The 23,630-nt window shown below is 45.0% G+C and overlaps 1 protein-coding gene across 1 annotated transcript in view; it reads right to left on the bottom strand.

The window, feature by feature from the left end:
• The window catches only part of PARD3B (par-3 family cell polarity regulator beta), a 560,874-nt gene extending 552,511 nt beyond the window's left edge, over positions 1 to 8,363 (bottom strand). Inside the window, 3 exon segments of the mRNA XM_033152744.1 lie at positions 8,220 to 8,244; positions 8,246 to 8,303; positions 8,306 to 8,363. Coding sequence (XP_033008635.1) covers positions 8,220 to 8,244; positions 8,246 to 8,303; positions 8,306 to 8,336 — 114 coding nt within the window. The 5' untranslated portion in view covers positions 8,337 to 8,363.
• Positions 8,364 to 23,630: the final 15,267 nt, after the last annotated feature.

The following is a 23,630-nucleotide window of genomic DNA, read 5'->3' as shown; positions in this document are numbered from 1 at the left end:
TGGGGGACAGGGGGTGGGCAGATGTGGTCCTGAACGGGGTATCTGACTTGCCTTTCCCTGCAAGACCAATTGCAGTTGTCAACAGGTTTTCCACACCTATCAGCTGATCACCCATTCCCACCACCCTTCTGAGTAGAAGAAGAAGAAGAAGAGTTTGGATTTGATATCCCGCTTTTCACTACCCAAAGGAGTCTCAAAGCGGCTAACATTCTCCTTTTTTCCTTCCTCCCCCACACACAAACACTCTGTGAGGTGAGTGGGGCTGAGAGACTTCAGAGAAGTGTGACTAGCCCAAGGTCACCCAGCAGCTGCATGTGGAGGAGCGGGGACGCGAACCCGGTTCCCCAGATAACGAGTCTACCGCTCTTAACCACTACACCACACTGGAGTAATACCCCTCCCCACTCCCTCGCTATATTTAAGGGTCTGGTGACTTCCGTTTCAGTATATCTGAAGAATATGCATGCACACGAAAGCTCATACCAAGAACAAACTTAGTTGGTCTCTAAGGTCCTACTGGAAAGAATTTTTTATTTATTTGTTTTGACTTTAGAAGACATCTGAAGGAGGCAACCCTGCATCGGGAAATTTTTTATGTCTAATGTTTTGCCATTTTGTATGTGCTGTAAGCCAGTGTTTTTCAACCTTTTTTGGGCAAAGGCACACTTGTTTCATGAAAAAAATCACGAGGCACACCACCATTAGAAAATGTTAAAAAAAATTAACTCTGTGCCTATATTGACTATATATAAAGAAATTTTTCAATTTTTCCCACGGCACACCAGGCAACATCTCGCAGCACACTAGTGTGCCGCGGAACAGTGGTTGAAAAACACTGCTGTAAGCTACCCAGGGCGGGGTATAAATAATAAAATTTATTATTTTCCCACTATAAATCATTTAAAGAAGGGCAAAATTAACTTCCAGAACTCCCTTGCACCTTGTGGGTGCCGGTCCAAAGGGCCCTGAGAGATTCAGGAAGGTCAAGACCACGAAGGTGAACAGATCAGCACACAGAACACTTTGGCTCACAGCCCAAATCTCGACTATGGAAGGAAGGCTGCTAGTGAGCATTGTGCCTCTGAATGCCCTAATATTTGTCTCTACGGGTAGCAAGAGCACAACACTGCCCATGAGAGCCAGTGTGGTGTAGTGGTTAAGAGCGGTAGACTCGTAATCTGGTGAACCGGGTTCACGTCTCCGCTCCTCCACATGCAGCTGCTGGGTGACCTTGGGCTAGTCACACTTCTCTGAAGTCTCTCAGCCCCACTCACCTCACAGAGTGTTTGTTGTGGGGGAGGAAGGGAAAGGAGAATGTTAGCCGCTTTGAGACTCCTTCGGGTGAAAAGGGGATATCAAATCCAAACTCTTCTTCTTCTTCTTCTTCTTCTTCTTCATGTAGTTTTTATTTCCACATGGTCCTTTCCTAGCTAGATACATCTTGGTGTACATGCCATACACCAAGAGTTCAAACTAACAATTCACCCATTTCAACTTAATACGCCTTGGGCTTGCCCATCAGAAGGTTGGCGGTTCGAAGCCCTGCGATGGGGTGAGTTTCCGTTGTTCGGTCCCTGCTCCTGCCAACCTAGCAGTTCGAAAGCACGCAGTGCAAGTAGATAAATAGAAGAGAAGAAGAATAAGAGTTTGGATTTGATATCCAGCTTTATCACTACTTGAAGGAGTCTCAAAGCGGCTAACATTCTCCTTTCCCTTCCTCCCCACAACAAACACTCTGTGAGGTAAGTGGGGCTGAGAGACTTCAGAGAAGTCTGACTAGCCCAAGGTCACCCAGCACCTGCATGTGGAGGAGGGGAGACGCGAACCTGGTTCACCAGATTACAAGTCTACCGCTCTTAACCACTACACCACACTGGCTCTCAGGTACTGCTCCAGCGGGAAGGTAAACGGCGTTACCGTGCGCTGCTCTGGTTCGCCAGAAGCAGTTTAGTCATGCTGGCCACATGACCCGGAAGCTGTCTGCGGACAAACGCCGGCTCCCTCGGCCTATAGAGCGAGATGAGCGCCCCAACCCCAGAGTCGTCCGCAACTGGACCTAACGGTCAGGGGTCCCTTTACCTTTAATAAGCTTAGACGAATTACTTTTCCTTTTGGGGGAACGCTCTCCATGACAAACAAAAACATTGCAGCTCAATGCTGAGAGACAGGCTTGCTGGCTACTTTCTGCTTACCGTATATACTTGCGCATAAGCCGACTTTTTCAGCCCATTTTTTGGGCTGAAAAAGTCGCCCTCGGCTTATGCGCAAGTGAGCGGGCGGTGGAGAAGGAAAAGCAGAGAGAAAGAGCTTCTCTCCGCTTTCCTCTCCCTCCCCCCACCCCACCGGGAAATGTGCAGGACGGGGGCATCTTCTCCGATCCCGTCCTGTGCGTTTGCAGCTGTTTGCGAGGTGGTTGGGAAGGAAAAGCGGAGAGAAAGAGTTTCTCTCCGCTTCCCCACCCCCCACCCCACCAGGAAATGCGCAGATGGAGATCTGAGATGCGTCTTCTCCGATCCCGCACGATCCCATCCCTGCGTTTGCAGCTGTCTGCGAGGTCCTAACGCCTCCAGACACAAGCTGGAAGGGTAAAGACGCCTCTGCCTCCACTCACCAGCAGAAAGGCACAGAATGGAGGATCGGAGAAGCACTACACAATGCTTCCCCCTCTGTCAGTTGGGGGGGGGAGAGAAGTGGAGAGAAGCTCTTTCCTGCAAAAGGCACAGGACAGGATCAGAGAAGCTGGGGGCATTGGCTTGCCAAGGGTTAAAAAGGATTGAGTGGGATTCCTAGAGAGGTCAGGAAATACCAAGCCCACCTACAAAAGGAGGAGGGGGCCTTTGTCTCTCTCTCTCTGCATGTGCTTCATCCCTGGCGCCTCCTGAATCCAGTGAGTCTCTGCTCATCTTGCAAAGGGTCCATTGGGGAGAAGAGGGGGGTCCCTGGGATGAAGGGGAGGGTGCAGGGAGGACCCCCAAGTCAAGGAACAGAGGCTCTTTCCCCCCCCTCTCTGCAAAGCCCAGGAGGAGGCAAGGTCACAGGAGCTCTGCAACTCTTATCTTCCTTTGGATCCATTCACAGCTTGGCTGTTTGGGAAGGGAGGGTTCTTTGGGGAGGGAAGAAAAGGGCCTGAAAATAAACCCCCTCACACTCAGGAATCAGTCCCATTTATTGATAGAGGTTGTAGGGGGATGGAAATATTGGACATAAAATACACCAAAAATAAAAAGGAAAGCCTAACTGTTGGAAGAGGGGAGGGGGCAAATAAAAGAAAGCGCTTATTCCTGTGGTGCAGAGTCAAGCCTATGGAACTTCTTGCCCCTGTTTTTCTTTGAAATAAATATTCAAAAACATTTAATCTACTGATGTCTCAATTAATGTAATTTTATTTATTTTTATTTTTTAAATTTACCAGTAGTTGCTGCATTTCCCACCCTCGGCTTATGCTCAAGTCAATAAGTTTTCCCAGTTTTTTGTGGTCAAATTAGGTGCCTCGGCTTATATTTGCGTCGGCTTATACTCGCGTATATACGGTATTCCCACCTACGAGCAGTTGAAGATATTAAGCAGCGCAGCAAAAAGGTAACTATTCTGGTTGTTCAGCTTTAGTGAGCTCACTGGTAACTTTTTAACAAGTCGTGGAGCTGGGAGTGATAATCCCATACAGTGGTACCTTGGTTCTCAAACGCTCGGTACTCAAACAACTTGGAACCCAAATACTGCAAACCCAGAAGTAAGTGTTCCGGTTTGCGAACCTTTTTCAGAAGCCCAACATGCCCTGTTTTGAGTGTTACGCTTCAGATTTGAGTGCTACGCTGAGGTCTGTCTATTTTTGCTACTTATTATGCGTTTTGTGGCTTTTTTGTTTTGTTTTTGTGACTGTGTGGAACCTAGTTCAGTTACTGATTGATTGATTGATTGATTGATTGTGTGACTGCAATACATTGATTATTGCTTTCATTTTATGGATCAATGGTCTCGTCAGATAGTAAAATTCATGTTAAACTGCTGTTTCAGGGGTTGTTTTCAAAAGTCTGGAACGGATTAATCTTTGGGTTGTTTTCAAAAGTCTGGAACGGATTTCTTTGGGAAAGCGCACCTTGGTTTTGGAATGCTTTGGTTTTGGAACGGATTTCCGGAATGGATTAAGTTTGAGAACCAAGGTCCCACTGTACTAGTCAAAGTTCAGCCTAATAGTAGTTGTGGCCTCTCATTGAAATATCCCACTTTCCCCCAAATTCCAAATAGCTATTTTATCTGTTAGAGACCACCTGGTTTAGATCAGGGGTGGCTAACTTCAGTTTTCTTAGAAGCCATATTCTATTTGCCACACAAAATTGAATGCCTCACAAGTAATCAGGCTCTGAAATAAAACCAGCACTTCTATTTCTTACATGTTGAGAATGTTTTAATTGTACCTTTATTAAAATGTGAGGCCAGATAAATTACCTTAGGATGCAGATCTGGGGCTCACCATTCAAAAACTCCTAGCTGGGATTATGGCTCATAACTAGTAGTAACTATTCACTCTCCTATGTCTCCTTATACCTGACAAGAGGCTTCATTTTAATATATTTTTCTCTGTTTCAGAATTTGTCTCCAAATGGATAGTGCAAGAGAAGAACATCCCATCTGTATTATACCCAACAATGCAGGCTTTTTTTGAGAATCTCTCGCAAGAAGTTTGACCTGAATTTTTCAGGTCTCTGGAATGTTTGTTTTGGATTCCATAACTTCTTGCTCCCTTATGAAACAAACTTATGAGGAAGTTTTGACTGTTGGTTTTACCATCATAATTAACGGTGACAATTTAGGCTTAGATAAATAATCAGGCACTTTGGACGCTATACACAAATAACTCAAGACATTTATCAAAGACAGGAGAAGCTGAATCTTCATCTTTCCTCCCCTGAAAGCATTGCTTAAGAGGAACATTTAATTGAATGGAACTTCCCACACGTAACTCAGACTGCATCCCAGATTCTTGTGAAGCTGATACACATATTTGCAATCAGTATGACAATCGAGATGCCAGTGCTCACTGGGGCTGGTGGATGCTATAGTCTAGGGGTCAGCAACCTTTTTCAGCCGTGGGCCAGTCCACCGTCCCTCAGACCATGTGGTGGGCTGGACTATATTTTTTTGGGGGGGGGGTGAACAAATTCCTATGCCCCACAAATTACCCAGAGATGCATTTTAAATAAAAGCACACATTCCACTCATGTAAAAACACGCTGATTCCCAGACCGTCCGCAGGCCAGATTGAGAAGGCAATTGGGCCGCATCCAGCCCATGGGCGTTAGGTTGCCTACCCCTGCTATAGTCCAAAACATCTGAAGGGCCATAGGTTCCCCACCACTCCTCTAGAACAGGCACAACCAACTCCCAAGACACAGCGATCTACCCACAGTATATATATAAAATAAAACAGACAGTGATCTAACCATTGTCTTCGGAGAATGGACCAGAACTGTTGAGCTTTTTTTAGGGAGCCAGAGTGCAGGGGGGGTTGGGGGGGAATCGTTAAGGGTCCAAAGATCAACCACAATTGACCAGGAACACCTTGCGATTGACCAGTAGATCACGATCGATCTGTTGGACATGCCTGCTCTAGAACAACAGCAAATTAATTTCCTGGACTTTTGTCACAGAGTTACATTTATCACGGGCCCCCATTCCAAGCCCCCTATTTATTTCATAGGTGAAAACTTTAAACACATCACCAAAGCTGGAACTCTTGTAAGGTAAGTTCTGAAAGAGATTATATCTTTCGGAACTCAGAACACAGGCACAGTGATTACAATACATTTTTTTCATACGCAAATAATTCATATTTGGTGCGCAAATTGTAATGCATTGTAATCAGCATAAAATACAAGGTATTTCCTTGTCAACAGAAGAAGAAGAAAACTTACAAGTGTTTCCTACGGCTCTTTCTCAACCACCTACACTGATACTGCATCTTGTGGATGAAAGAATACTCAGCTTGTGAAGCAGCATTATCAAGGAGGAAAATGTGTCTGTAATCAGCTCTCTTCTAAATCAATCACACGACACAGGTGTCTAGGGTTTATGGTGTTAACAGAGCAATAAAAATGATGCACTTGCAGAGTATCTGATTCATCAGCATGTGCTTGTTTTTAAAGGAGAGGGAAGAAAGCTCTGATCAGGCATTTGCAGAAGCTTGGAAAAGGCCCAAAACTGGCCCAAACACACATTGATTTGAGAACCAAGGACTCTGAGGGGCATCTAAGGCAGAGTGGTCCAAGGCCTTTCTTCAGGGCCCTCAGAAACATCTGACAGGGTCCCAGAGTCCTCCCACATCCTTCCCAGGAGGTAGGAGTGCTCTGGGGCAGGCTTCCTCAACCTCGGCCCTCCAGATGTTTTTGGCCTACAACTCCCATGATCCCTAGCTAGCAGGACCAGTGGTCAGGGATGATGGGAGTTGTAGTCTCAAAACTGGAGGGCAGAGTTTGAGGAAGCTTGCTCTGGAGCTCTGCCAGAGCTTTGCAACTCCTTCTCAAAGCCCAGTGCATCACTTACCCAGCTTTGGGAAGGCAGCATGAGGGTTGGGAGCATCAAATTTTGCCTTGACTCCGCACCCCTGTACAACACAGCAGTGTGCAGCCAGCAGGATCCATGTTGAAGTACCCGTTCAATATAAAATGTTGGACCGCCCTGATTTATAAGTAAATATGCACACCATCACAACTGTTTACCAAATACAACCACTCCCTTTACGTCCTACTGCTTCATCTTCTTTATTATACTGTACCCACATTTAACACAGCAGAGTATAACGTATGTTTAGCAGCTCAACAAACATTCTGAAATAGCGACCACCCATTATGGTGGAGGGGAAGTGGACTGGGAGTGGCGATTTGTGTTTACAAATGTTTCATGACAAAAATCAAGGCAGGAAACTTATATTATGGCAGAGCCAGTTGGAAGGCCAAAATCAGCCACCAAACCTCATGAATCTCTGAACTGTTCATGTACAGTGGTACCTCGACTTATGAGCGACTTGACTTCCACATTTTTCGACTTCCGAATGACCTCCAGAAGCGAAAAAATGCCCGCCGCTTCTGAAATTTTCGACTTCTGAAGTGAAAGCGGAGGCACGATACCTCGACTTACGAAGATTTTAATGGCGCTTTTTTTTCGACGTACGAATTTTTTTCCGTTCCGAGGTGGCGGCTTCGACTTGCGAAGATTTCAACTTGTGAAGATTTCGACTTACGAGCGCGCCTTTGGAACGGATTAACTTCGTAAATCGAGGTACCACTGTACAAGTTCTTGTTTTTTTGCTACTCAATGGTTTCTTTTCAATTAGTGTGATCCTCCAGCAGTTGCCAGGAATGTGGGGGCAGCGCGAGAACTCAAAATGAGACGGATGGAGATGGACCCACATAGCAATAGCTGTTAGATGCTACAGACTGGGTGAAGATCATTCATCACAAGGAGGTTGGTTTTGCTGGCCATCTCATTGGCAAAATCATAATGAATGCTAGAAAGTGACAGTCAAGTCGAGTGATGCAGACTTTAACAAGTCTACGGCCCTTCAGTTTAGGAACCTTTAGTCACCTGTGGTATGTAGCTCAGAAATAAAGAAGAAAAATAGTTAACATGGAAGTTAGCAGCACTGCAAAACCCAGGACGCTTAAATTAGAATAAAGGCCCGTTGAAGCAGTAAACAAAATAGAGCTGTACGTCTAACCTTCCGATTATAACAATTCATACAAACATATTTGGCAGTGCTGTTCTGAGTATTATTGCAACCTCTTGTCTTCCTTGTACCCAAGAGCTGCTATTGGCTGGACAACCTATCAGCTCCCCGGGAGATCTTATGATGGTGGTATATAATCTAATAAATAAAACAAAAGTTTGGCAACTAACATTTTGCCTTTAGAAACACTTCAACCGCCCATAAAACACAACGGGTTTTTTTTCCCCTTAAAGGAAACCAGACAATATTTATAAGCAACATTTATGAAGGGAAATTGACATGGAACATCACAATCCCATCTCTCATCTTACGCTGTGGTGTCATTTTTGACAGCAGTCTACCATCTACACGAAAAGGCCATCCAAGCAACTGGCAATATGCTTCCCTTTCAAAATATGTACGCATGCAGCAGAAGGATGCATGCAACCGCCTTGCAGCCAGAAGCCACAGGAGGCGACTTTGCCTTGCTGCGTTACAGGTAAAGAACATCCCTTACCTTTTCTTTGGTTCTCAGGTATCTGGAGAGCCTGCTGTGTTAAGTCTCTAACCGGGATCTGTCCATCCTTACAGGGAACCACAATCCCGTCTTGCCAAAGCAAACCGTCACTTTCATCTCATCCAAATAAAAACCTATTTAGAGGCCTGTTGTTGCTTTGTTGTTGTTATTGTTGGTTTTTAAAAAAAACAAAAAACAAAAAACGAGGGGTTTCAAAAGGAAAAGATTGGAGGGGGGGGGAGGAGAGCACTGTGCCAGCGAAGTGAGCAAAACAACATTCACCTTCCAACTCTTAAAACAGATCCTAAGCCTCAATGTTTTTTGGGGGGGGGCAATGGGGTGGGGTAGAGAGAGAGAAACTAAAAGTTCCTCTGAGCAGCAGCAGGTGTTTAAGGAAGATGGGAGAAAGAGAAGGAAAAAGGGCCAGAACTGCTGGAGGGAGGGAAACAGGCCCGGGAGATGGAGGCAGGCCAAGCAGCCCTGGAGGCTAAGGCAAAGCGAAACGGCAACAAAGGTCACACGCGAGTTCTCCAATGGAGAAAGAGAGAGAGAGAGAGAGAGAGAGGCAGAGTTAGGGAAGGAGGGATCGAGGCAAACTGGGTCTGCTCTATGGAAGCCAGCTGCAGCACACCACGGAGAGGGGAGAGAGAGGGTGGCGGCGGCAAGCGCGCGGCCTCCGTCTCCTGCGCGCCCAAACGCAAGCGGCGGCGGCGGCTCGGAGGGAGTTGGGAAGCGGCGAAGGCGCGCAGCGGCGGCGACCCGGGGCGAGGGAAAAGGGCGGCCCTTGGCTCCCTACCCCGCCGAGCCTTCCCTACAGGCTGCTTCCCCAGAGGCGGAGGCGGCGGCCAAAACCGGAAGGGAGAGATTGTGGAAGCGTCTGTGCGCCCCAGGGGAAGAAGCGCAGGCCGAGCCTTGGAGAGAGGCGCGCCAAAGCGGCGAGGCACCTCAGTCTCGGAGGGAGGGCAGCTTGGGAACGGTGGCGGCGGCGGCGGGGGGGGGGTTCCTCCCTCCCTCCCTCCTCTCCTTCTCGCCGCCCTCCTCTCCTTCTCTGTGGGGCAGCTGCCTGGGCGCCCCGACTCCCGCCCCTTCCCTTGCGCGTCGTCGCGCGCCCTGCCCGGGTCTCTCCACCCGACTCCTCGTGGATCAACGCCCAGGCACCCGGGAAGGGAAGGCACGGCTCTCGGTCGTGGGGGGTGGGGGTGGGCAAGGTTTGCGCGCGTGCTTTGCTTCCTCCCGCAGCAACGGCAACAGCTTAAAGGGGCCGCGGACACCTCCTGCCGGCCGGCCGGCCGCCCTCCTCCTGCTCCTCCTCCTCCTCCTCCTGCATCGAGCGTTTTAAATGCAAGCTCCGTAGCGGCGCAGCAACAAGTCTTCTCGCCAGGGCGAGGCAAAGCAGAGGGGAACGTTCCCCTGCTTGATCTGCTTCCCACCAAGTTGCGTTTTTGTTTTTGTTTTTTCCGAAACTTTGTTGAGATTTTTAAATACAGTTGCCAAAGCCCTGAGTGTTGCCTTCCAACACATGTGAAGTGTTGCAGGCAGACTTCGACGCTGCACGGACGGCAGAAAAGCAAACTTGGGGGAATCTTTCACGTTTACAGATCCCAGTTCTGAAAGGGCATATGGATTCTAACATAGAGTCGGAAAGGGCGCAAAGGGTCATCTAGTCCAACCCCTGCAGGAATCTTAACACGCGGTTCCCCCACCCGATTTGAAACCGGACCGGAGCCTGCTTACATTTGCAGATTACTATTTGTTAACAGACAATGCGAACCAGCCAAGTTGACTTGGAGAGGTTAGCCTGCTTTCTGTGATCTTCCTCACTTTCACCAGGGACTGTGCAAACCCTGTGTGTTTATGTGGCAGTTAAGTTCCACCAAATTCACAAGTATGGCCTGGGTGGCAATGGTATGCATACTTCCCATGGCAATAAGCAGGGCCGGCCCATACATGAGGCATAACTTTTCCCTTTTCTTGTGAGGAATGCATGACAAAGCCGCTTCTGGCGAACCAGAGCAGCGCATGGAAACGCTGTTTACCTTCCTGCCAGAGCGGTCCCTATTTATCTACTTGCACTTTGACATGCTTTCGAACTGCTAGGTGGGCAGGAGCTGGGACCAAGGAACGGGAGCTCACCCCATCGCAGGGATTCGAACTGCCGACCTTCTGATCGGCAAGCCCTAGACTCTGTGGTTTAACCCACAGCGCCACCTGGGTCCCTCATTGCTCCTTAGGGTGAAATAAATGCACTGGAAAAGGTAGGTTAGTGAGCAGGCTGGAGGGTGTCATTCTAGGATTCTGCACATGCCCTACAAGAGATGTGCAATGCAACACATTTGCTCAAATAAATCCCACTGTGAAGGCAATATGGTTTATAGAAGCTGTAATCAATCATAGCTGTATTCCCTGATTTTTTTAAAACAACAGCAACATCCAAATTAACTAGCACCCCACATTATTTCCCTTTAAAGTGTTTAACGTGACTTAACAGTCAACTATTTAGAATGACAACAACAACAATGTATGGAAACAATAAAATCTATCAGTAAAATAGCAGCAAAGCAGCAAAAGAAAATACAGATGATTAAAAGCTCAGGAGATTAACACTGTCTTGGCCTGCTGCTTGAAGGTTAATGAGACTGGTGATGAGGTTCTCTTTCTTGGGATGATATTCCACAACCAGGGCGCCACCACAGAGCAGTCCCTGTCTCTGGTGGTAATCGACTTAACCTTTGAAGACACAGGGTTACTGGGTGAGTAGTTTGGCACCCATTGGAACTGGTAGGGTGGCAAACAGAACATGAAGCCAGAGCCAAAGACAGGCAGACAGGTACCCCCTCACTGGTTGTAAGCAAGAAGGCAGGCAGGCAGGGGGTAGATTGTGATTGATGGGGTACTGTCTCATTCACTGTTCTAGAACAAGGCTCCAGTTACCATTATTATTTGGTTGCTTTGTAAGGAGAAAGCAGGATCACTCTTGGCCATGTGGAAGTACATTTCCTCATTCCTAGAAACAGCTGCAGTGGCTTTGGGTTTGTTTCCTGGCACAGTTCCAAGTGCTGGTGTTGACCTTTAAAACCACATTACTTGGGTGCAAAGTACATGATCGCTGAATTCACTGAATTCATTGCTGGAGGTTGTTCCACTGTATGAAGTGAAAGAAGGATGTGAGCCTTCTTGGTGGTGGCACCTAGCCTGTGGTATGTTCTTCCTACAGAGGCTCATTTGCTGCTCATGTGATTTTTTTCACATCCCATGCAAATGCCTTTTCTATTTCCCCAGAAGTTTTAACCCTAAGCAAGTAAGTGTTGTTGTTTTTTTTAATGCTGCTGTTACCTAAAAAGGTAAGGTAAAGTTACCCCTGACCGTTATGACACAAACATGTATTAAAACACTTCCAGCATTCTGAAACTACTCTGATGATGATGCCAACCAAGGCTGTGATCCTAACTGCTTGCCTGAGAGTAAGACCGATTGAATTCAATACCGGTAGGACTTACATTTGAGTAGGCATGTTTAGGATTGCATTACTAGTCATTAAACATGACTAACACACCTGGAGAATCCCTAAACCAGGGGTCAGCAAGGTTTATCTTGCCTGGGCTGGATCAGTCCCATGGAGATCCCTCCATAGGTGGGATCGTGCATGTGCGTGAGAGCGCATGCGCCTGCGATTTTCAGTGCCACAGAAGCGAGTCCCTGCGCTGCGCTGTGCCAGTTTAGTGCAGCGTGCGAGTGGGCAGCTCAGTTCAGGGGGGACACTCGTGGGCTGGTGAAATGACCTCCCCGGGCCACTTCTGGCCCATGGGTCTTAGGTTACTGACCCCTGCCCTAAACAGTCAGACTCCCTCGGTCATAAAGACAGCGGTTCCTATGAGATGAAGTTGGGCCCATTGAGACATTAGGAATTGGCCATCCTAGCTGCAAAATATTCAGGGTCAGAAATCTATTCAAAGAGCAGAAGCAACAGGTTCATCTTGTAGTCCAGCTGATGATCAGGAAGAGGTGGACCTGACTGTAGCAGCAGAAAGCTTTAGTCTTTTCCTGGCCTTTGCTTGTGCAACAGTTCTTAGTTGGCCTTTTGTTGTTGTTGGGTAGCCCCATAGCTGGGGCTGATTGATCTACCTCAGTTACAGGTGGGTAGCCGTGTTGGTCTGCCATAGTCAAAACAAAATAAAATAAAAAATTCTTTCCAGTAGCACCTCAGAGACCAACTAAGTTTGTTCTTTAACAAACTTAGCACCAGAGCACGCCAGGCACGCCTATCCTTCACTACCTCTCGCAGTTTGGCCAAACTCGAAGCTACTAACATGAGTTTGGCCAAACTGCGAGAGGTAGTGAAGGATAGGCGTGCCTGGCGTGCTCTGGTCCATGGGGTCACGAAGAGTCGGACACGACTGAACGACTGAACAACAACAACAACAAGTTCTTGGTATGAGCTTTCATGTGCATGCACACTTCTTAAGAAGTGTGCATGCACACGAAAGCTCATACCAAGAACAAACTTTAGTTGGTCTCTAAGGTGCTACTGGAAAGAATTTTTTATTTTATTTTGTTTTGATCTACCTCAGCTGAGCGGGAAGGGGTTGCCTGGGTAATATGTCACAGCCCCATCCCATATCCAATCTGGTAGGAGAGGCTGCTGAACTGGTCAGACAAGTTTAGCTAGGTTGCAATAGATACAAGGAAGTGATGGTGCTTTTCAGGAAGTGGGGGCTAGCATTTCTCCCACTCCGGATGCCACATGAACCTAGGATGACGAACACTTGGCCAAGGGGGCTGTCTGTGCATAGGAGAGTTGTGAGGAAGAGCTGGCTGATGCTGGAAGATGGAGAACAGAGGTATGCCTTTCAGTGTGCTGGGCTTTGGGTTCTGCTGAAGTGTGAATGTTTTGTTTTTTGTTTTTAATATTTTTATTAACTTTTACATAAAATTTCCAAATATTTAACATTCCTTCATATCTTATACAATATTTTTTTGGACTTCCATCAACCAAAGATTTCTAATCTTCATATCTTTATCTTGTATTTCTAATTTCACTATTACTTTTAATAATCTATAACCGATTATCATTTTTCTAATTTTTTCCTGTAATATTTCATATAGTTCTCCTTACAAAACTTCTTGCAAACCTACTAGCGTAATTTGTTGTTTACAATCATTTTTCAAATAATTCTCAAATTTCTTCCAATCTTCCAATAATCTCTGGTCCTGGTGGTTTTGAATTCTCCCTGTCATCTTGTCCAATTCTGCGTAGTCCATTAACTTCATCTGCCACTCTTCTATCGCCGGTAGTTCTTCTGAAGTGTAAAGCTTTGAGCCCCTCCATCCTATGTCCAGGTCACATATATTACATCTAAATAAAATACCCATGGCTATTAAGGTAAAAAAAGGTAAAGGACCCCTGGACGGTTAAGTCTAGTCAAAGGCGACTATGGGGCTGTGGCACTCATCTCCCTTTCAGGCCGAGGGAGCCTGCGTTTGTCCACAGACAGTTTTCCGGGTCATGTGGCCAGCATGACTAAACCACTACTGGTGCACGGAATACTGTGATGAGTGCCAGAGCGCATGGAAACGCTGTTTACCTTCCCGCCACAGTGGTACCTATTTATCTACTTGCACTGGTGTGCTTTCGAACTGCTAGGTTGGCAGGAGCTGGAACAGAGCAACGGGAGTTCACCCCGTCATGGGGATTCGAACCTTCAGCAAGCCCAAGAGGCTCAGTGGTTTAGACCACAGCATGGCTATTAACCATGGAAGTCTGAATATATAGTGCCTGGCCAAAAGTAGGCTGCCAGAAGCGCCTTTGCTAGTCATCATATTTTGCTGGAAGTGAGGCACAGAGGAGCTTGTGTGGTGGCCAATGGGCTTAGTCAAATATACAAATCATCTTCAAATATCTAAAGGGCTGTCATATGAAGGATTCTATAGGCTTGTTTTCTCCTGTTCCAGAGGCTAGGCTTCAAGTTATAAGAAAGAGATTCCGACTAAACACCAGGAATAACTTATCTGACAGTAAGAGCTGTTTGACAGTGGAACGGACTCCCTCAGAAGATGGCGGACTCTCCTTCCTTGGAGCTTTTTAGAGTTAGATGGCCATCTGTCATGGATGACTTAGTTGAGATTCCTGCGTCTGGTCTTGTAGATCCTAGGATTCTTCTTCAAGTTCGATTTTTAAATCGAAAGAGCAAATTCCTCTGAGAAAGCTCTCAATCCCATTTGCAGCTATTCATTCCTATCTGCTTATCTTGCTACTTTGGCAGTCATTCACACACACACACACACCCCAAATCTCCCCGCCATTTTTCCATGCCATGTTGGATTATCCTAGTCAATCAGGGTCCGCATATTGGGGTAATGATGTCACAACACTATATAATCAAATAGATTTTAGCTATGTGCTGGTGTCACCAAGGCAAATGAAGCTCATTAGAATGAGGACAATAGTTCGTGTCCTGGGGTTCAAAGGAGACCACTCTGAAACTTATATCTCTGCCAATTTGTAGCACTCCCCAAAAAATTGTGAAGTGGGTTTCATCTTGATTCTGACAAAACTTCTAATAAGGCTACCTCTCCTTTTAGCTCTGTAATTGGAGCTGCAGCTACGGCAATGTGAAATCAGATTCTTCACATGTCAATGTGGAGCAAACCTCAGTACAGCTATCAGAAGAGGAGGAGGAGGAGGAGGAGGAGTTTGGATTTGATATCCCGTTTTATCACTACCCTAAGGAGTCTCAAAACGGCAAACAATTCCCCACAACAAACACTCTGTGAGGTGAGTGAGGCTGAGAGACTTCTCTTAAGTGTGACTAAGAAGGAACATTTTTCCATATGTGGCGGACATGCCCAAAGGTAAAAGACTTATGGGAGAGGATTTATAATGAATTGAAAAAGTTGTTGAAAAACTCTTTGTTTTCTTCTTCTATCTCTTCTTTTTATTTGTATTGATGATGAGACTGTAAATATTTTTTAATGTGTGCAAATAAAACCAATAAAGATTACTTTAAAAAAAAGAAAAGAAAAAGTTGTTGAAAAACACTTTTAGTAAGATACCAGAAGCCTTTTTACTTGGTATTGTAAATCAGGAAATCCCAAAATGTGATAGGGTTTTCTTTATGTATGCCATGACAGCAGCTAGAATTTTGATAGCTAAAAACTGGAAGACAGAGGAGTTACCAATGATAGAAGATTGGCAGATGAAAATGATGGACTATATGGAACTTGCTGAGCTGACCGGGAAACTTCGTGACCAGAGAGACGATGTGGTGGTAGAAGATTGGAAGAAATTTAAACTGTATTTTAAAAACTATTGTAAGATTAAAGATTAGAAGTAAGCTGAAAGATAAGATAGGCTGCAGGTCCACAAGATAGATTTAAGGTTTATAATTGTTGGAATAAACGATAAGGATAGTAGAAAAAGAAGAGATGTTAAGGTTAAGAAATAAAAAATGATTTCAATAATGTAAAGAAATTACTAAAGATGATATTTAAGGAACGCAGAGAGGACGTGAGGAAGTCAACCTACAATGATAAGAAAGGAAGATAGGTTTATTAAGATTTAAGTGTTTTATTTGTAGTATTGTTTTTATTGTTTGTGTGTTTAGGTTTGTATGTTTGTTTTTGTTATATTCTGTTAAAACCAATAAAAAATTATGTTTTAAAAAAATTAAGAGATGTGTGACTAGCCCAAGGTCACCCAGCAGCTGCATGTGGAGGAGCGGAGACGCGAACCTGGTTCACCAGATTACAAGCCCACCGCTCTTAACCACTACACCACACTTGCTCTCCTTGGTAGCCACATTTGAGAAAACCTGTGCCAGAAATGAAGAAGGAACTAGAACTCTATTAAAGCTTCTGCCCAGGAGGACTGCCTGCTGAGGGCCTGAAGGGCGCCTGCCCTTGCCTATCTCCACCTGGCTTGGGGTGAGGCCTGACAGGCTTCACAAGGACTGCGGCTGCTGCTCAGCAGAGAGAGCTCCTCTTTTAAATTGTTTTTAATATTTATCTGTGTTGTTTTATTTTATTTTTTTAAAGCAGCATCTTTATTTCATACATGACAATCAGTATAAAAATGTTTATTACATAAGAGCTGTTTTGTGTACACAATATATTATTATTTTTCTTTGTTAGATAGTTTATTTGTAAACTGTTTAACAAAAATATGCAAAATATTCCTACTGCAAATCATAATAAAAACTTTTCCAAAAAAACCCATTGTCAGTTATTGTCATCAGTTTGTTGGGTTATTGATCCATTCCTTTCTGAATTATTACCAAAAAAATCTGCATTAATTTAAATGGTATTAACCGAACATATTCTTTCATCAATCCATATGTTCATGACACAAGAAAGAAAAAAAACCAAAAGAAAAGAAAAAACGGTCAAACGCCCTCCCCCCTCCCTCCCTCACAAACAACCTGGGGGGGGGGGAATACATAATTAAAACTGAAAAACAGTATCAACCACAAAACTCAACCCTCTCGACTTCCTGTCAGACCCAAACGTAAAACTCACTCTTACTTATGAGTGTGTATCAACATGTCTCCTTATCTTTATAAAACTCTTTGTTTCATTACCATCTCGACCAGTGCCCCCATTTCACTTCAACGCCTTCTTTTCCGTCTCCAAGACTATTGAAAAGCTGGCATGGCTATCCTTCCCTTAGTGTACTTTTCAACATATTTTATATCTAACCCAATTATCTAGAAATTTTTGCCTTGATCCCCCTCTAAAACTGTTAGTTATTTGGGCCATTTCGGCAAACTCTTGCAGCTTGTTTTGCCACTCTATTGTTGTAGGTGGCTCTTGTTCCTTCCACCTCTTAGCGATTATAATTCGGGCAGCCGCCGTGGCATACAAGAAGACCTCCCTTAATTTAACTGGGATTTCATTATCTACAATACTCAATATGAGACCATCTTGGCTGTGAGCCCTGGAGGACCTGCACCCTGCCTGGCTGGCCTTTTCCCATCTGGCCTGGGAGAATGGAGTGCTGACTGACTCCAGCTACAAAAACCAAGGCTGTTGGAGCAGATTCTTGGGCTGGAGTATTGCTTATGAGGAGTTGAGAGAGCTTGTTGCTGTTACTGATATTGTTGTTGCATCTTTAGTTTTAGGTCTTGTGGTTTACATGGAAATTGTTTCCATTTGGTTGTGTACTTTTTGATGTGTTTTATTTATTGTTTGGGATTTCTGCTATGTTTGTAACTATGTAATTTTGTAATTATGTAAATCTTGTCATGTTGTAAGCCACCTTGAGCATAGTTGCAACTATGGAAAGGCGGCATATACTGTATTTTTCCGCTCCATAGGGCGCACCGGACCATAGGGCGCACCTTGTTTTTAGAGGAGGAAACAAGAAAAAAAAATATTTTTCTGGTTTTCCTGTTCTAAAAGCCCTGTTTTTTTGAGGATCAGCTAAAAGTTTTGCAGCTTTTTTGCAAAGGGAAAAGCCCTGTTTTTTTGAGGGTCAGCTAAAAGTTTTGCAGCTTTTTTTGCAAAGGGAAAAACCCTTTTTTTGAGGATCAGCTAAAATTTTTGCAGCTTTTTTTGCAAAGGGGGAAAAGCAAAGCTCCTTTTGCAAAGGGGGAAAAGCAAAGAGGAAAAGCCCATTTTATGGGGTTCAACTCACATTTCTGAAAAATCTTAAGGAAAGGGAGCCATTTCTACAGTTTCCAGACAGATAATCTAATCAGCCAGTCACATGTCGCTGGGGAAACAAACAACCTCCCTCTGTAGCACATTCAACAATGGAGGGCAGGGCTGAAAGGGAGCCGGGACTCTTATCTCTCTCCCGATCTCTTGCTGATCAGCTGCTGAGCGGGGTCCTTTCAACACCCCCTTTTCTCTTTGTAAAATAAAAAGCACGATCCTCTTTTGGCCCTGGGCAATTCAGCTCCAGGGACCACCATTCGCTCCATAAGACGCACAGATATTTTCCCTTACTTTTTAGGAGGAAAAAAGTGTGTCTTATGGAGCGAAAAATACGGCAAATAAAATGATTGATGATGATGATACCCCATCTCATCTTACAATTCCTGTTAAACAAGCCATATTATATGAGCGTATCTTAAAATAAATTAAGACAAAATGGGGACCGGCTGTTGCTTACAGTTGCCTTGGGGCTAAGGACAGGCAGAGCCCTAGAAAAGTAAGCGAACAGGGCCCAGAGGTCTGCTATGCCCTTTTAAGATCCTCCTCAAAGGAACCAGGCCAAGCTCCATTCTAGGTGCATCTATTTCACACCTTGAGAATTACTAGCAACAAAATGTGTACACTCAGTAAGTTCTTTTTAACCATTTTTTGGGGTGGGGGAACAATCCCATGCAGAACACCAATAAAAATTTCACCGTCACAGCACCACTTTAAGAGCTCTCATTCTATAAGTAGGTTGCTTAGCTATGTAATGGATGAGGTGGTGGTAAAAGGAGCAAACTTAAGAAGACTTACACATGGGGAACAGGAGTGAGCATTTGTTGTTGTTGTTCAGTCGTTCAGTTGTGTCCGACTCTTCATGACCCCGTGGACCAGAGCATGCCAGGCACCCCTATCCTCCACTGCTTCCCAGAGTTTGGCCAAACTCATGCCAGTCTGTTCGAGAACACTGTCCAACCATCTCATCCTCTGTCGTCCCCTTCTCCTTGTGCCCTTCATCTGTCCCAACATCAGGGTCTTTTCCAGGGAGTCTTCTCTTCTCATGAGTGGCCAAAGTGCTGGAGCCTCAGCTTCAGGATCTGTCCTTCCAGTGAGCACTCAGGGCTGATTTCTTTAAGGATGGATAAGTTTGATCTTTTTTGCAGTCCATGGGACTCTCAAGAGTCTCCTCCAGCACCATAATTCAAAAGCATCAATTCTTCGGTGATCAGTCTTCTTTATGGTCCAGCTCTTGTAACATCAAGCAAGTTCAGGACTACTACTGAAGAGCAAAGGGAGAAATAGTTAATTGGCACCCGGTTAGACCATCAAACATTCCCATTTTCCTTAGCCTAGTTATACACAAGCCATCTGGAGCAGCCTTGCCGAATTTCCTACCCTCATCTATTTATTTTTTAAAAAACCAGGGACACTCCCTTGCAATATCCTTTCTCCAGATGGTGTTTGTTTCTTGCACATACCTAAAATATGCCAAGCCCTCCCCCCTCCTTTTAACTTGTGCAACTATTTATGTATGGACAACAAAATATGTAGCATCCTTGGTTCGTAACGTTAACAGGCTTTTCTCTATTTCCAGCTACAATGCCCCTCCCCTCCCCCACTTCTGCATCTTCTTTAATTAACATCCTGAAATTGTCCTGTCTGCTGACATCAGCGTCTTCACCACAGTATTTCCAAAGGGAATTGCACAACCTGTGTGCAACTGCAGCTAAGGGGAGGCCAAAAAGCAGAGATGAGGCAGGCTGCTGAAAAAAAACAGGGGTTTCTGGCCCCTTTGCAACCAGCTTCCCCCCCCCCGCTCTGTTGTTCCAGAACCCAAAGAGGTATGAAGAGTGTTGAGCAAAGACAGGCAAGATGAAGGAGCCTCAGATTGCTTGGAAAGGACCCTGGAGAGGAGGTGACTTAGGCAGGTGTGGGAAGGCAGGGCCCTTCTGTCCTCACAACTGCCTCCTAGGGGCAAAATCTACCAAAAGAGTTGATGTACTCATTAGGCCTAGCACTACTGAGCAGTGTTGTTTCTTCTAATAAAGAGTTAACTTCACTTACTCTGTGTGATTTATTGCTGACCCACAATAAAAAATTTATTATTATTATTATTCTGACATAACTTCCGTGGAACAGCTTTTCGCAACATGTTGTTACCTTCTAATGTCTACACATCAAGCTGATTTTAAAGAAACCGTGCTGTGTTTGGCAATGCCATTTCATTCACATTTGACAAATGGGGTCCCATTAGAGCTGCTCAAGGGCACTGGCAAACAGAGCCACTTGGCTGCCCGGAGTGGCAAACGCAGGGGCACCTCCCGGGGGCGGGATGTTGCTCCGTAGCGCGCATGCATCACGATGCATGACGCATGTGTGCTACAAAGCGGCGCCATGGCAAACCCCAGAAGCAAGCGAGGCAGCGTTGCTCCGCAGCTTGCTCGCAAATCTGTTCGGCGCCGCTCGCTCGGCGACTCGTAAGGTTGCCGCGGGAGCAGCAGCACAGGTGGACTGCGCATGTGCGGCATTCTGTACGGAGTGCGCAGCGTGGGATGCCGCACATGCGCAGTCTGTCCGTGCTGCTGTCACGCGTGGCAACCTTACAAGTCGCCGAGCGAGGCTCTGTAGCGATGGGGCTCAGCTTGGGAGTCGCAGGGGCGCCCCCGAGTGTCACCCCCTCCAGAGTGGCACACGGGGTGAACCGCTGCCAATGCCCCTACCTTGCTGCACCCTGCTCAAGGGCTAGAGTTGGCCCTGAGGAGTCCAGCTGCTGATTTGAGTATACATACATTCCTTAACTCATATTGTCAACTCTGATCATGTACGTAGGTGTCTCGCTCATGCTCCCTTCAACACCTGGGAATAACTGTTTTCTGATTCAGACTACAAGGAAGAAGATTCCACCTAAACATTAGGAAGAACTTCCTGACAGTGAGAGCTGTTTGGCAGTGGAATTTGCTACCAAGGAGTGTGGTGGAGTCTCCTTCTTTGGAGGTCTTTAAGCAGAGGCTTGACAGCCATCTGTCAGGAATCCTTTGATGGTGTTTCCTGCTTGGCAGGGGGTTGGACTGGATGGCCCTTGTGGTCTCTTCCAACTCTATGATTCTATGATTCTGTCTACAGCCATGCACATCACAAGTAAACCGGTCTATTTGGCAGGTCTAATGTGGTTCATTAAAGGTCACGGCCATGTCATTGTAGAAGTGCTTTTGAACAGCAGCAAGTAGTTATCACAATTAAAAGAAAATTGGTGGAAATGGCAAGGTAGGTGGTTCGGGCGGCTATCTATGAAATATATAACACAGATAATAAGTGATAGAAGAGATACAGATATTATAAAATAACGTGCATTAAAGCAGAACATCTTGAATGAAATGCACAGTAATGAAAATCAGCTTTGTGTACAAGACCCCCAGGTTGTACATTAGGAGGGTTTTCTTGCCATCCATCACAGTAGGGAGTGTACTTCACAGACTGATGGCATATTTTAATTATGCTGATGTTTCACAGTGCTCCTTGTATTACCTGAACAGAGTATTAATACCCTGCAGAGGTAGATATGTACAAGGAAGCTACAGAACATAGAAGGAGGATCAATTGAAAACAGATATATTTAGCAAGATTCTAAAGAAAAGAGTGTTGATTGGTAGTGATTAACTATACAAGCTGGGAAAATGCAGTGATTAGAGTTCAGAGAATTGATATACAAAAATCTGCGTTTTACATTTTGGGGAGCTTGAATCTGCTTGATATGCGAGTTTATCTAGGCTATTTATTTCCATTTTGAGTGCTTGCTTCAGTAAATGAAAAATCTGAAGGCAATGATTTTTGTGCCATACTTGTTTATATGAAATGCGATCTGTAATTGAAAAAAAAAAATAGATTTTTCTCTCTTTTAGCCATTAATGTTCTTGGAGTCATTAAAGTTTCTAAAAATAATCTCCAAAGGGTGATGACTTTGGTTTATTCATTTCTCAGTCTTTAGCTGAAAGAATTCTAATGCTAATACAGTTTTTGAGACCTGCTGTCCGATGTAAAATAACTAATGTAAGCATTATTTAGTTTGCGAGAACTTAGTCACTGTTAAAGTTTTTAAAAAATCACTCTATTACATGGCCCAATTCAGAGTTGACACCAGGCTATAGTTTGAGCGATTCCTAGCCCAGATTTGGATGTAACATCAAATTATGGTTTGTTAGGAGAATTTGCCACAATCAGACTTGAGCTGGGGGGCTGGGAAGGATAAACGCCCAATGCCTGAGCCAAGGTCTCCCTACACCTGATATTAATAAAGCTGTGGCCAATTTAATCCCATAGAACGTTGTCACATGTCGTTACTTCCCTCAGGGGCTGCCTGGGGTTCGGGGGACTCCACCTGGCCACGCAAATAGCTAGGCAGGGCAACCCAGATTATTTCCCGAGGGGAAGGTAAAGATCCCAGAAGAGTATTTTACAGGCTTTGCAGAACAAAATATCCATTCTAGGAGGAATCAATTTATGCAAACACAGAAGTGGGAATCTTAAGTAAGGTTTTTGACTAGATCTGTAAAGAGTTTCTGGCTGGGATTGGTTGAAACCAATAAACTGTAACCCTCATTGGGTATAAATGTATAAATAACATTCCAGTTTTCTTTCTAAAGTCCCCTTCCTTGGATCCTCTTAATCTGCAGTAAAATAAGTAAAGGACAGGTAGGTCTTTGCAACCCAGGTGCTTGGAGTAGTCCTGGTCTGATTTAGATATATCTCAACATGGATAAACTGAAGGGAAAGAAGGCATTAAAGGGTCCTTCTACATTTGTTCGCCTTTCTTGTGCTCAGGACTCTGGACAAGACCAAGGCAGAATTTATAGGGTGTATGTTATGTAAAATTATTATCAGGTGACGAATGCTTCCGTGGCATCCCGACTCTTATACTCAGATAACCAGCCTCTGTTTTGGAGCAGCAGCAATATCTGCTTCAGTAGCTTAAATTACAGTGATTTCCATTTTTGAATTTTTTTTTGTAAAATAACATTGACATTTTTGAGGCTGATGCATTTTCTCATATTATCAATGTGCCACAGCATTGTTACCTTAATGGATAGCTTACAAAATTATCTCTTGCACTGTTTCCCCTAATACGTGATTTTATATCCATGTCTGTAAATTATCTCATATTGTAATTCCATCACACAGCTTGTGATCCATGTTAAGACCATGCCTTGGTTTTCTGATTCATGCGTGATCGTTTGCTTTTCTAGTAAACGAGGGCAGCATTTGGGTGGCTGGACAAGCTAGGGACGTTTTGTCAAGTCTGTATTTTCTTCTACAGTCACGCTGTCGTTGCAGTGGATGCTCAGCTGATTTACTATATCTATATTCATCTACGAGTGGAGTGTCATGATCACGCTGAAGCTGCCGGTTTAGACATATCTGCTACATGGCTTTGTGGAACTCTGCTTTAAGGGTAGCACAAAATGGGGCTGTAGGGAACACAAAAATTAGTCCACACGGCTCAAAGCAAGGGACAAAGCAAGTTGTTGTTGTTGTTGTTGTTGCAAGTTCCCTCACTGCGAGAAATGAGGTTACAGGAAACTAGGCAGAGGGCCTTTTCGGCAACCGCGCTGTGGAATGCCCTCCCATCAGATGTCAAGGAAATAAACAATAACCTGACTTTTAGAAGACAGGTAAAGGGACCCCTGACAGTTAAGTCCAGTGGACGACTCTGGGCTTGCGGCGCTCATCTCGCTTTACTGGCCGAGGGAACCGGCGTTTGTCCGCAGACAGCTTCCGGGTCAT

This window comes from Lacerta agilis, chromosome 1 (assembly GCF_009819535.1).
Source record: "Lacerta agilis isolate rLacAgi1 chromosome 1, rLacAgi1.pri, whole genome shotgun sequence".
NCBI lineage: Eukaryota > Metazoa > Chordata > Lepidosauria > Squamata > Lacertidae > Lacerta > Lacerta agilis.
The sequence above is the reverse complement of the archived record's forward strand: the minus strand, read 5'-3'. Positions and strand labels throughout refer to the sequence as shown.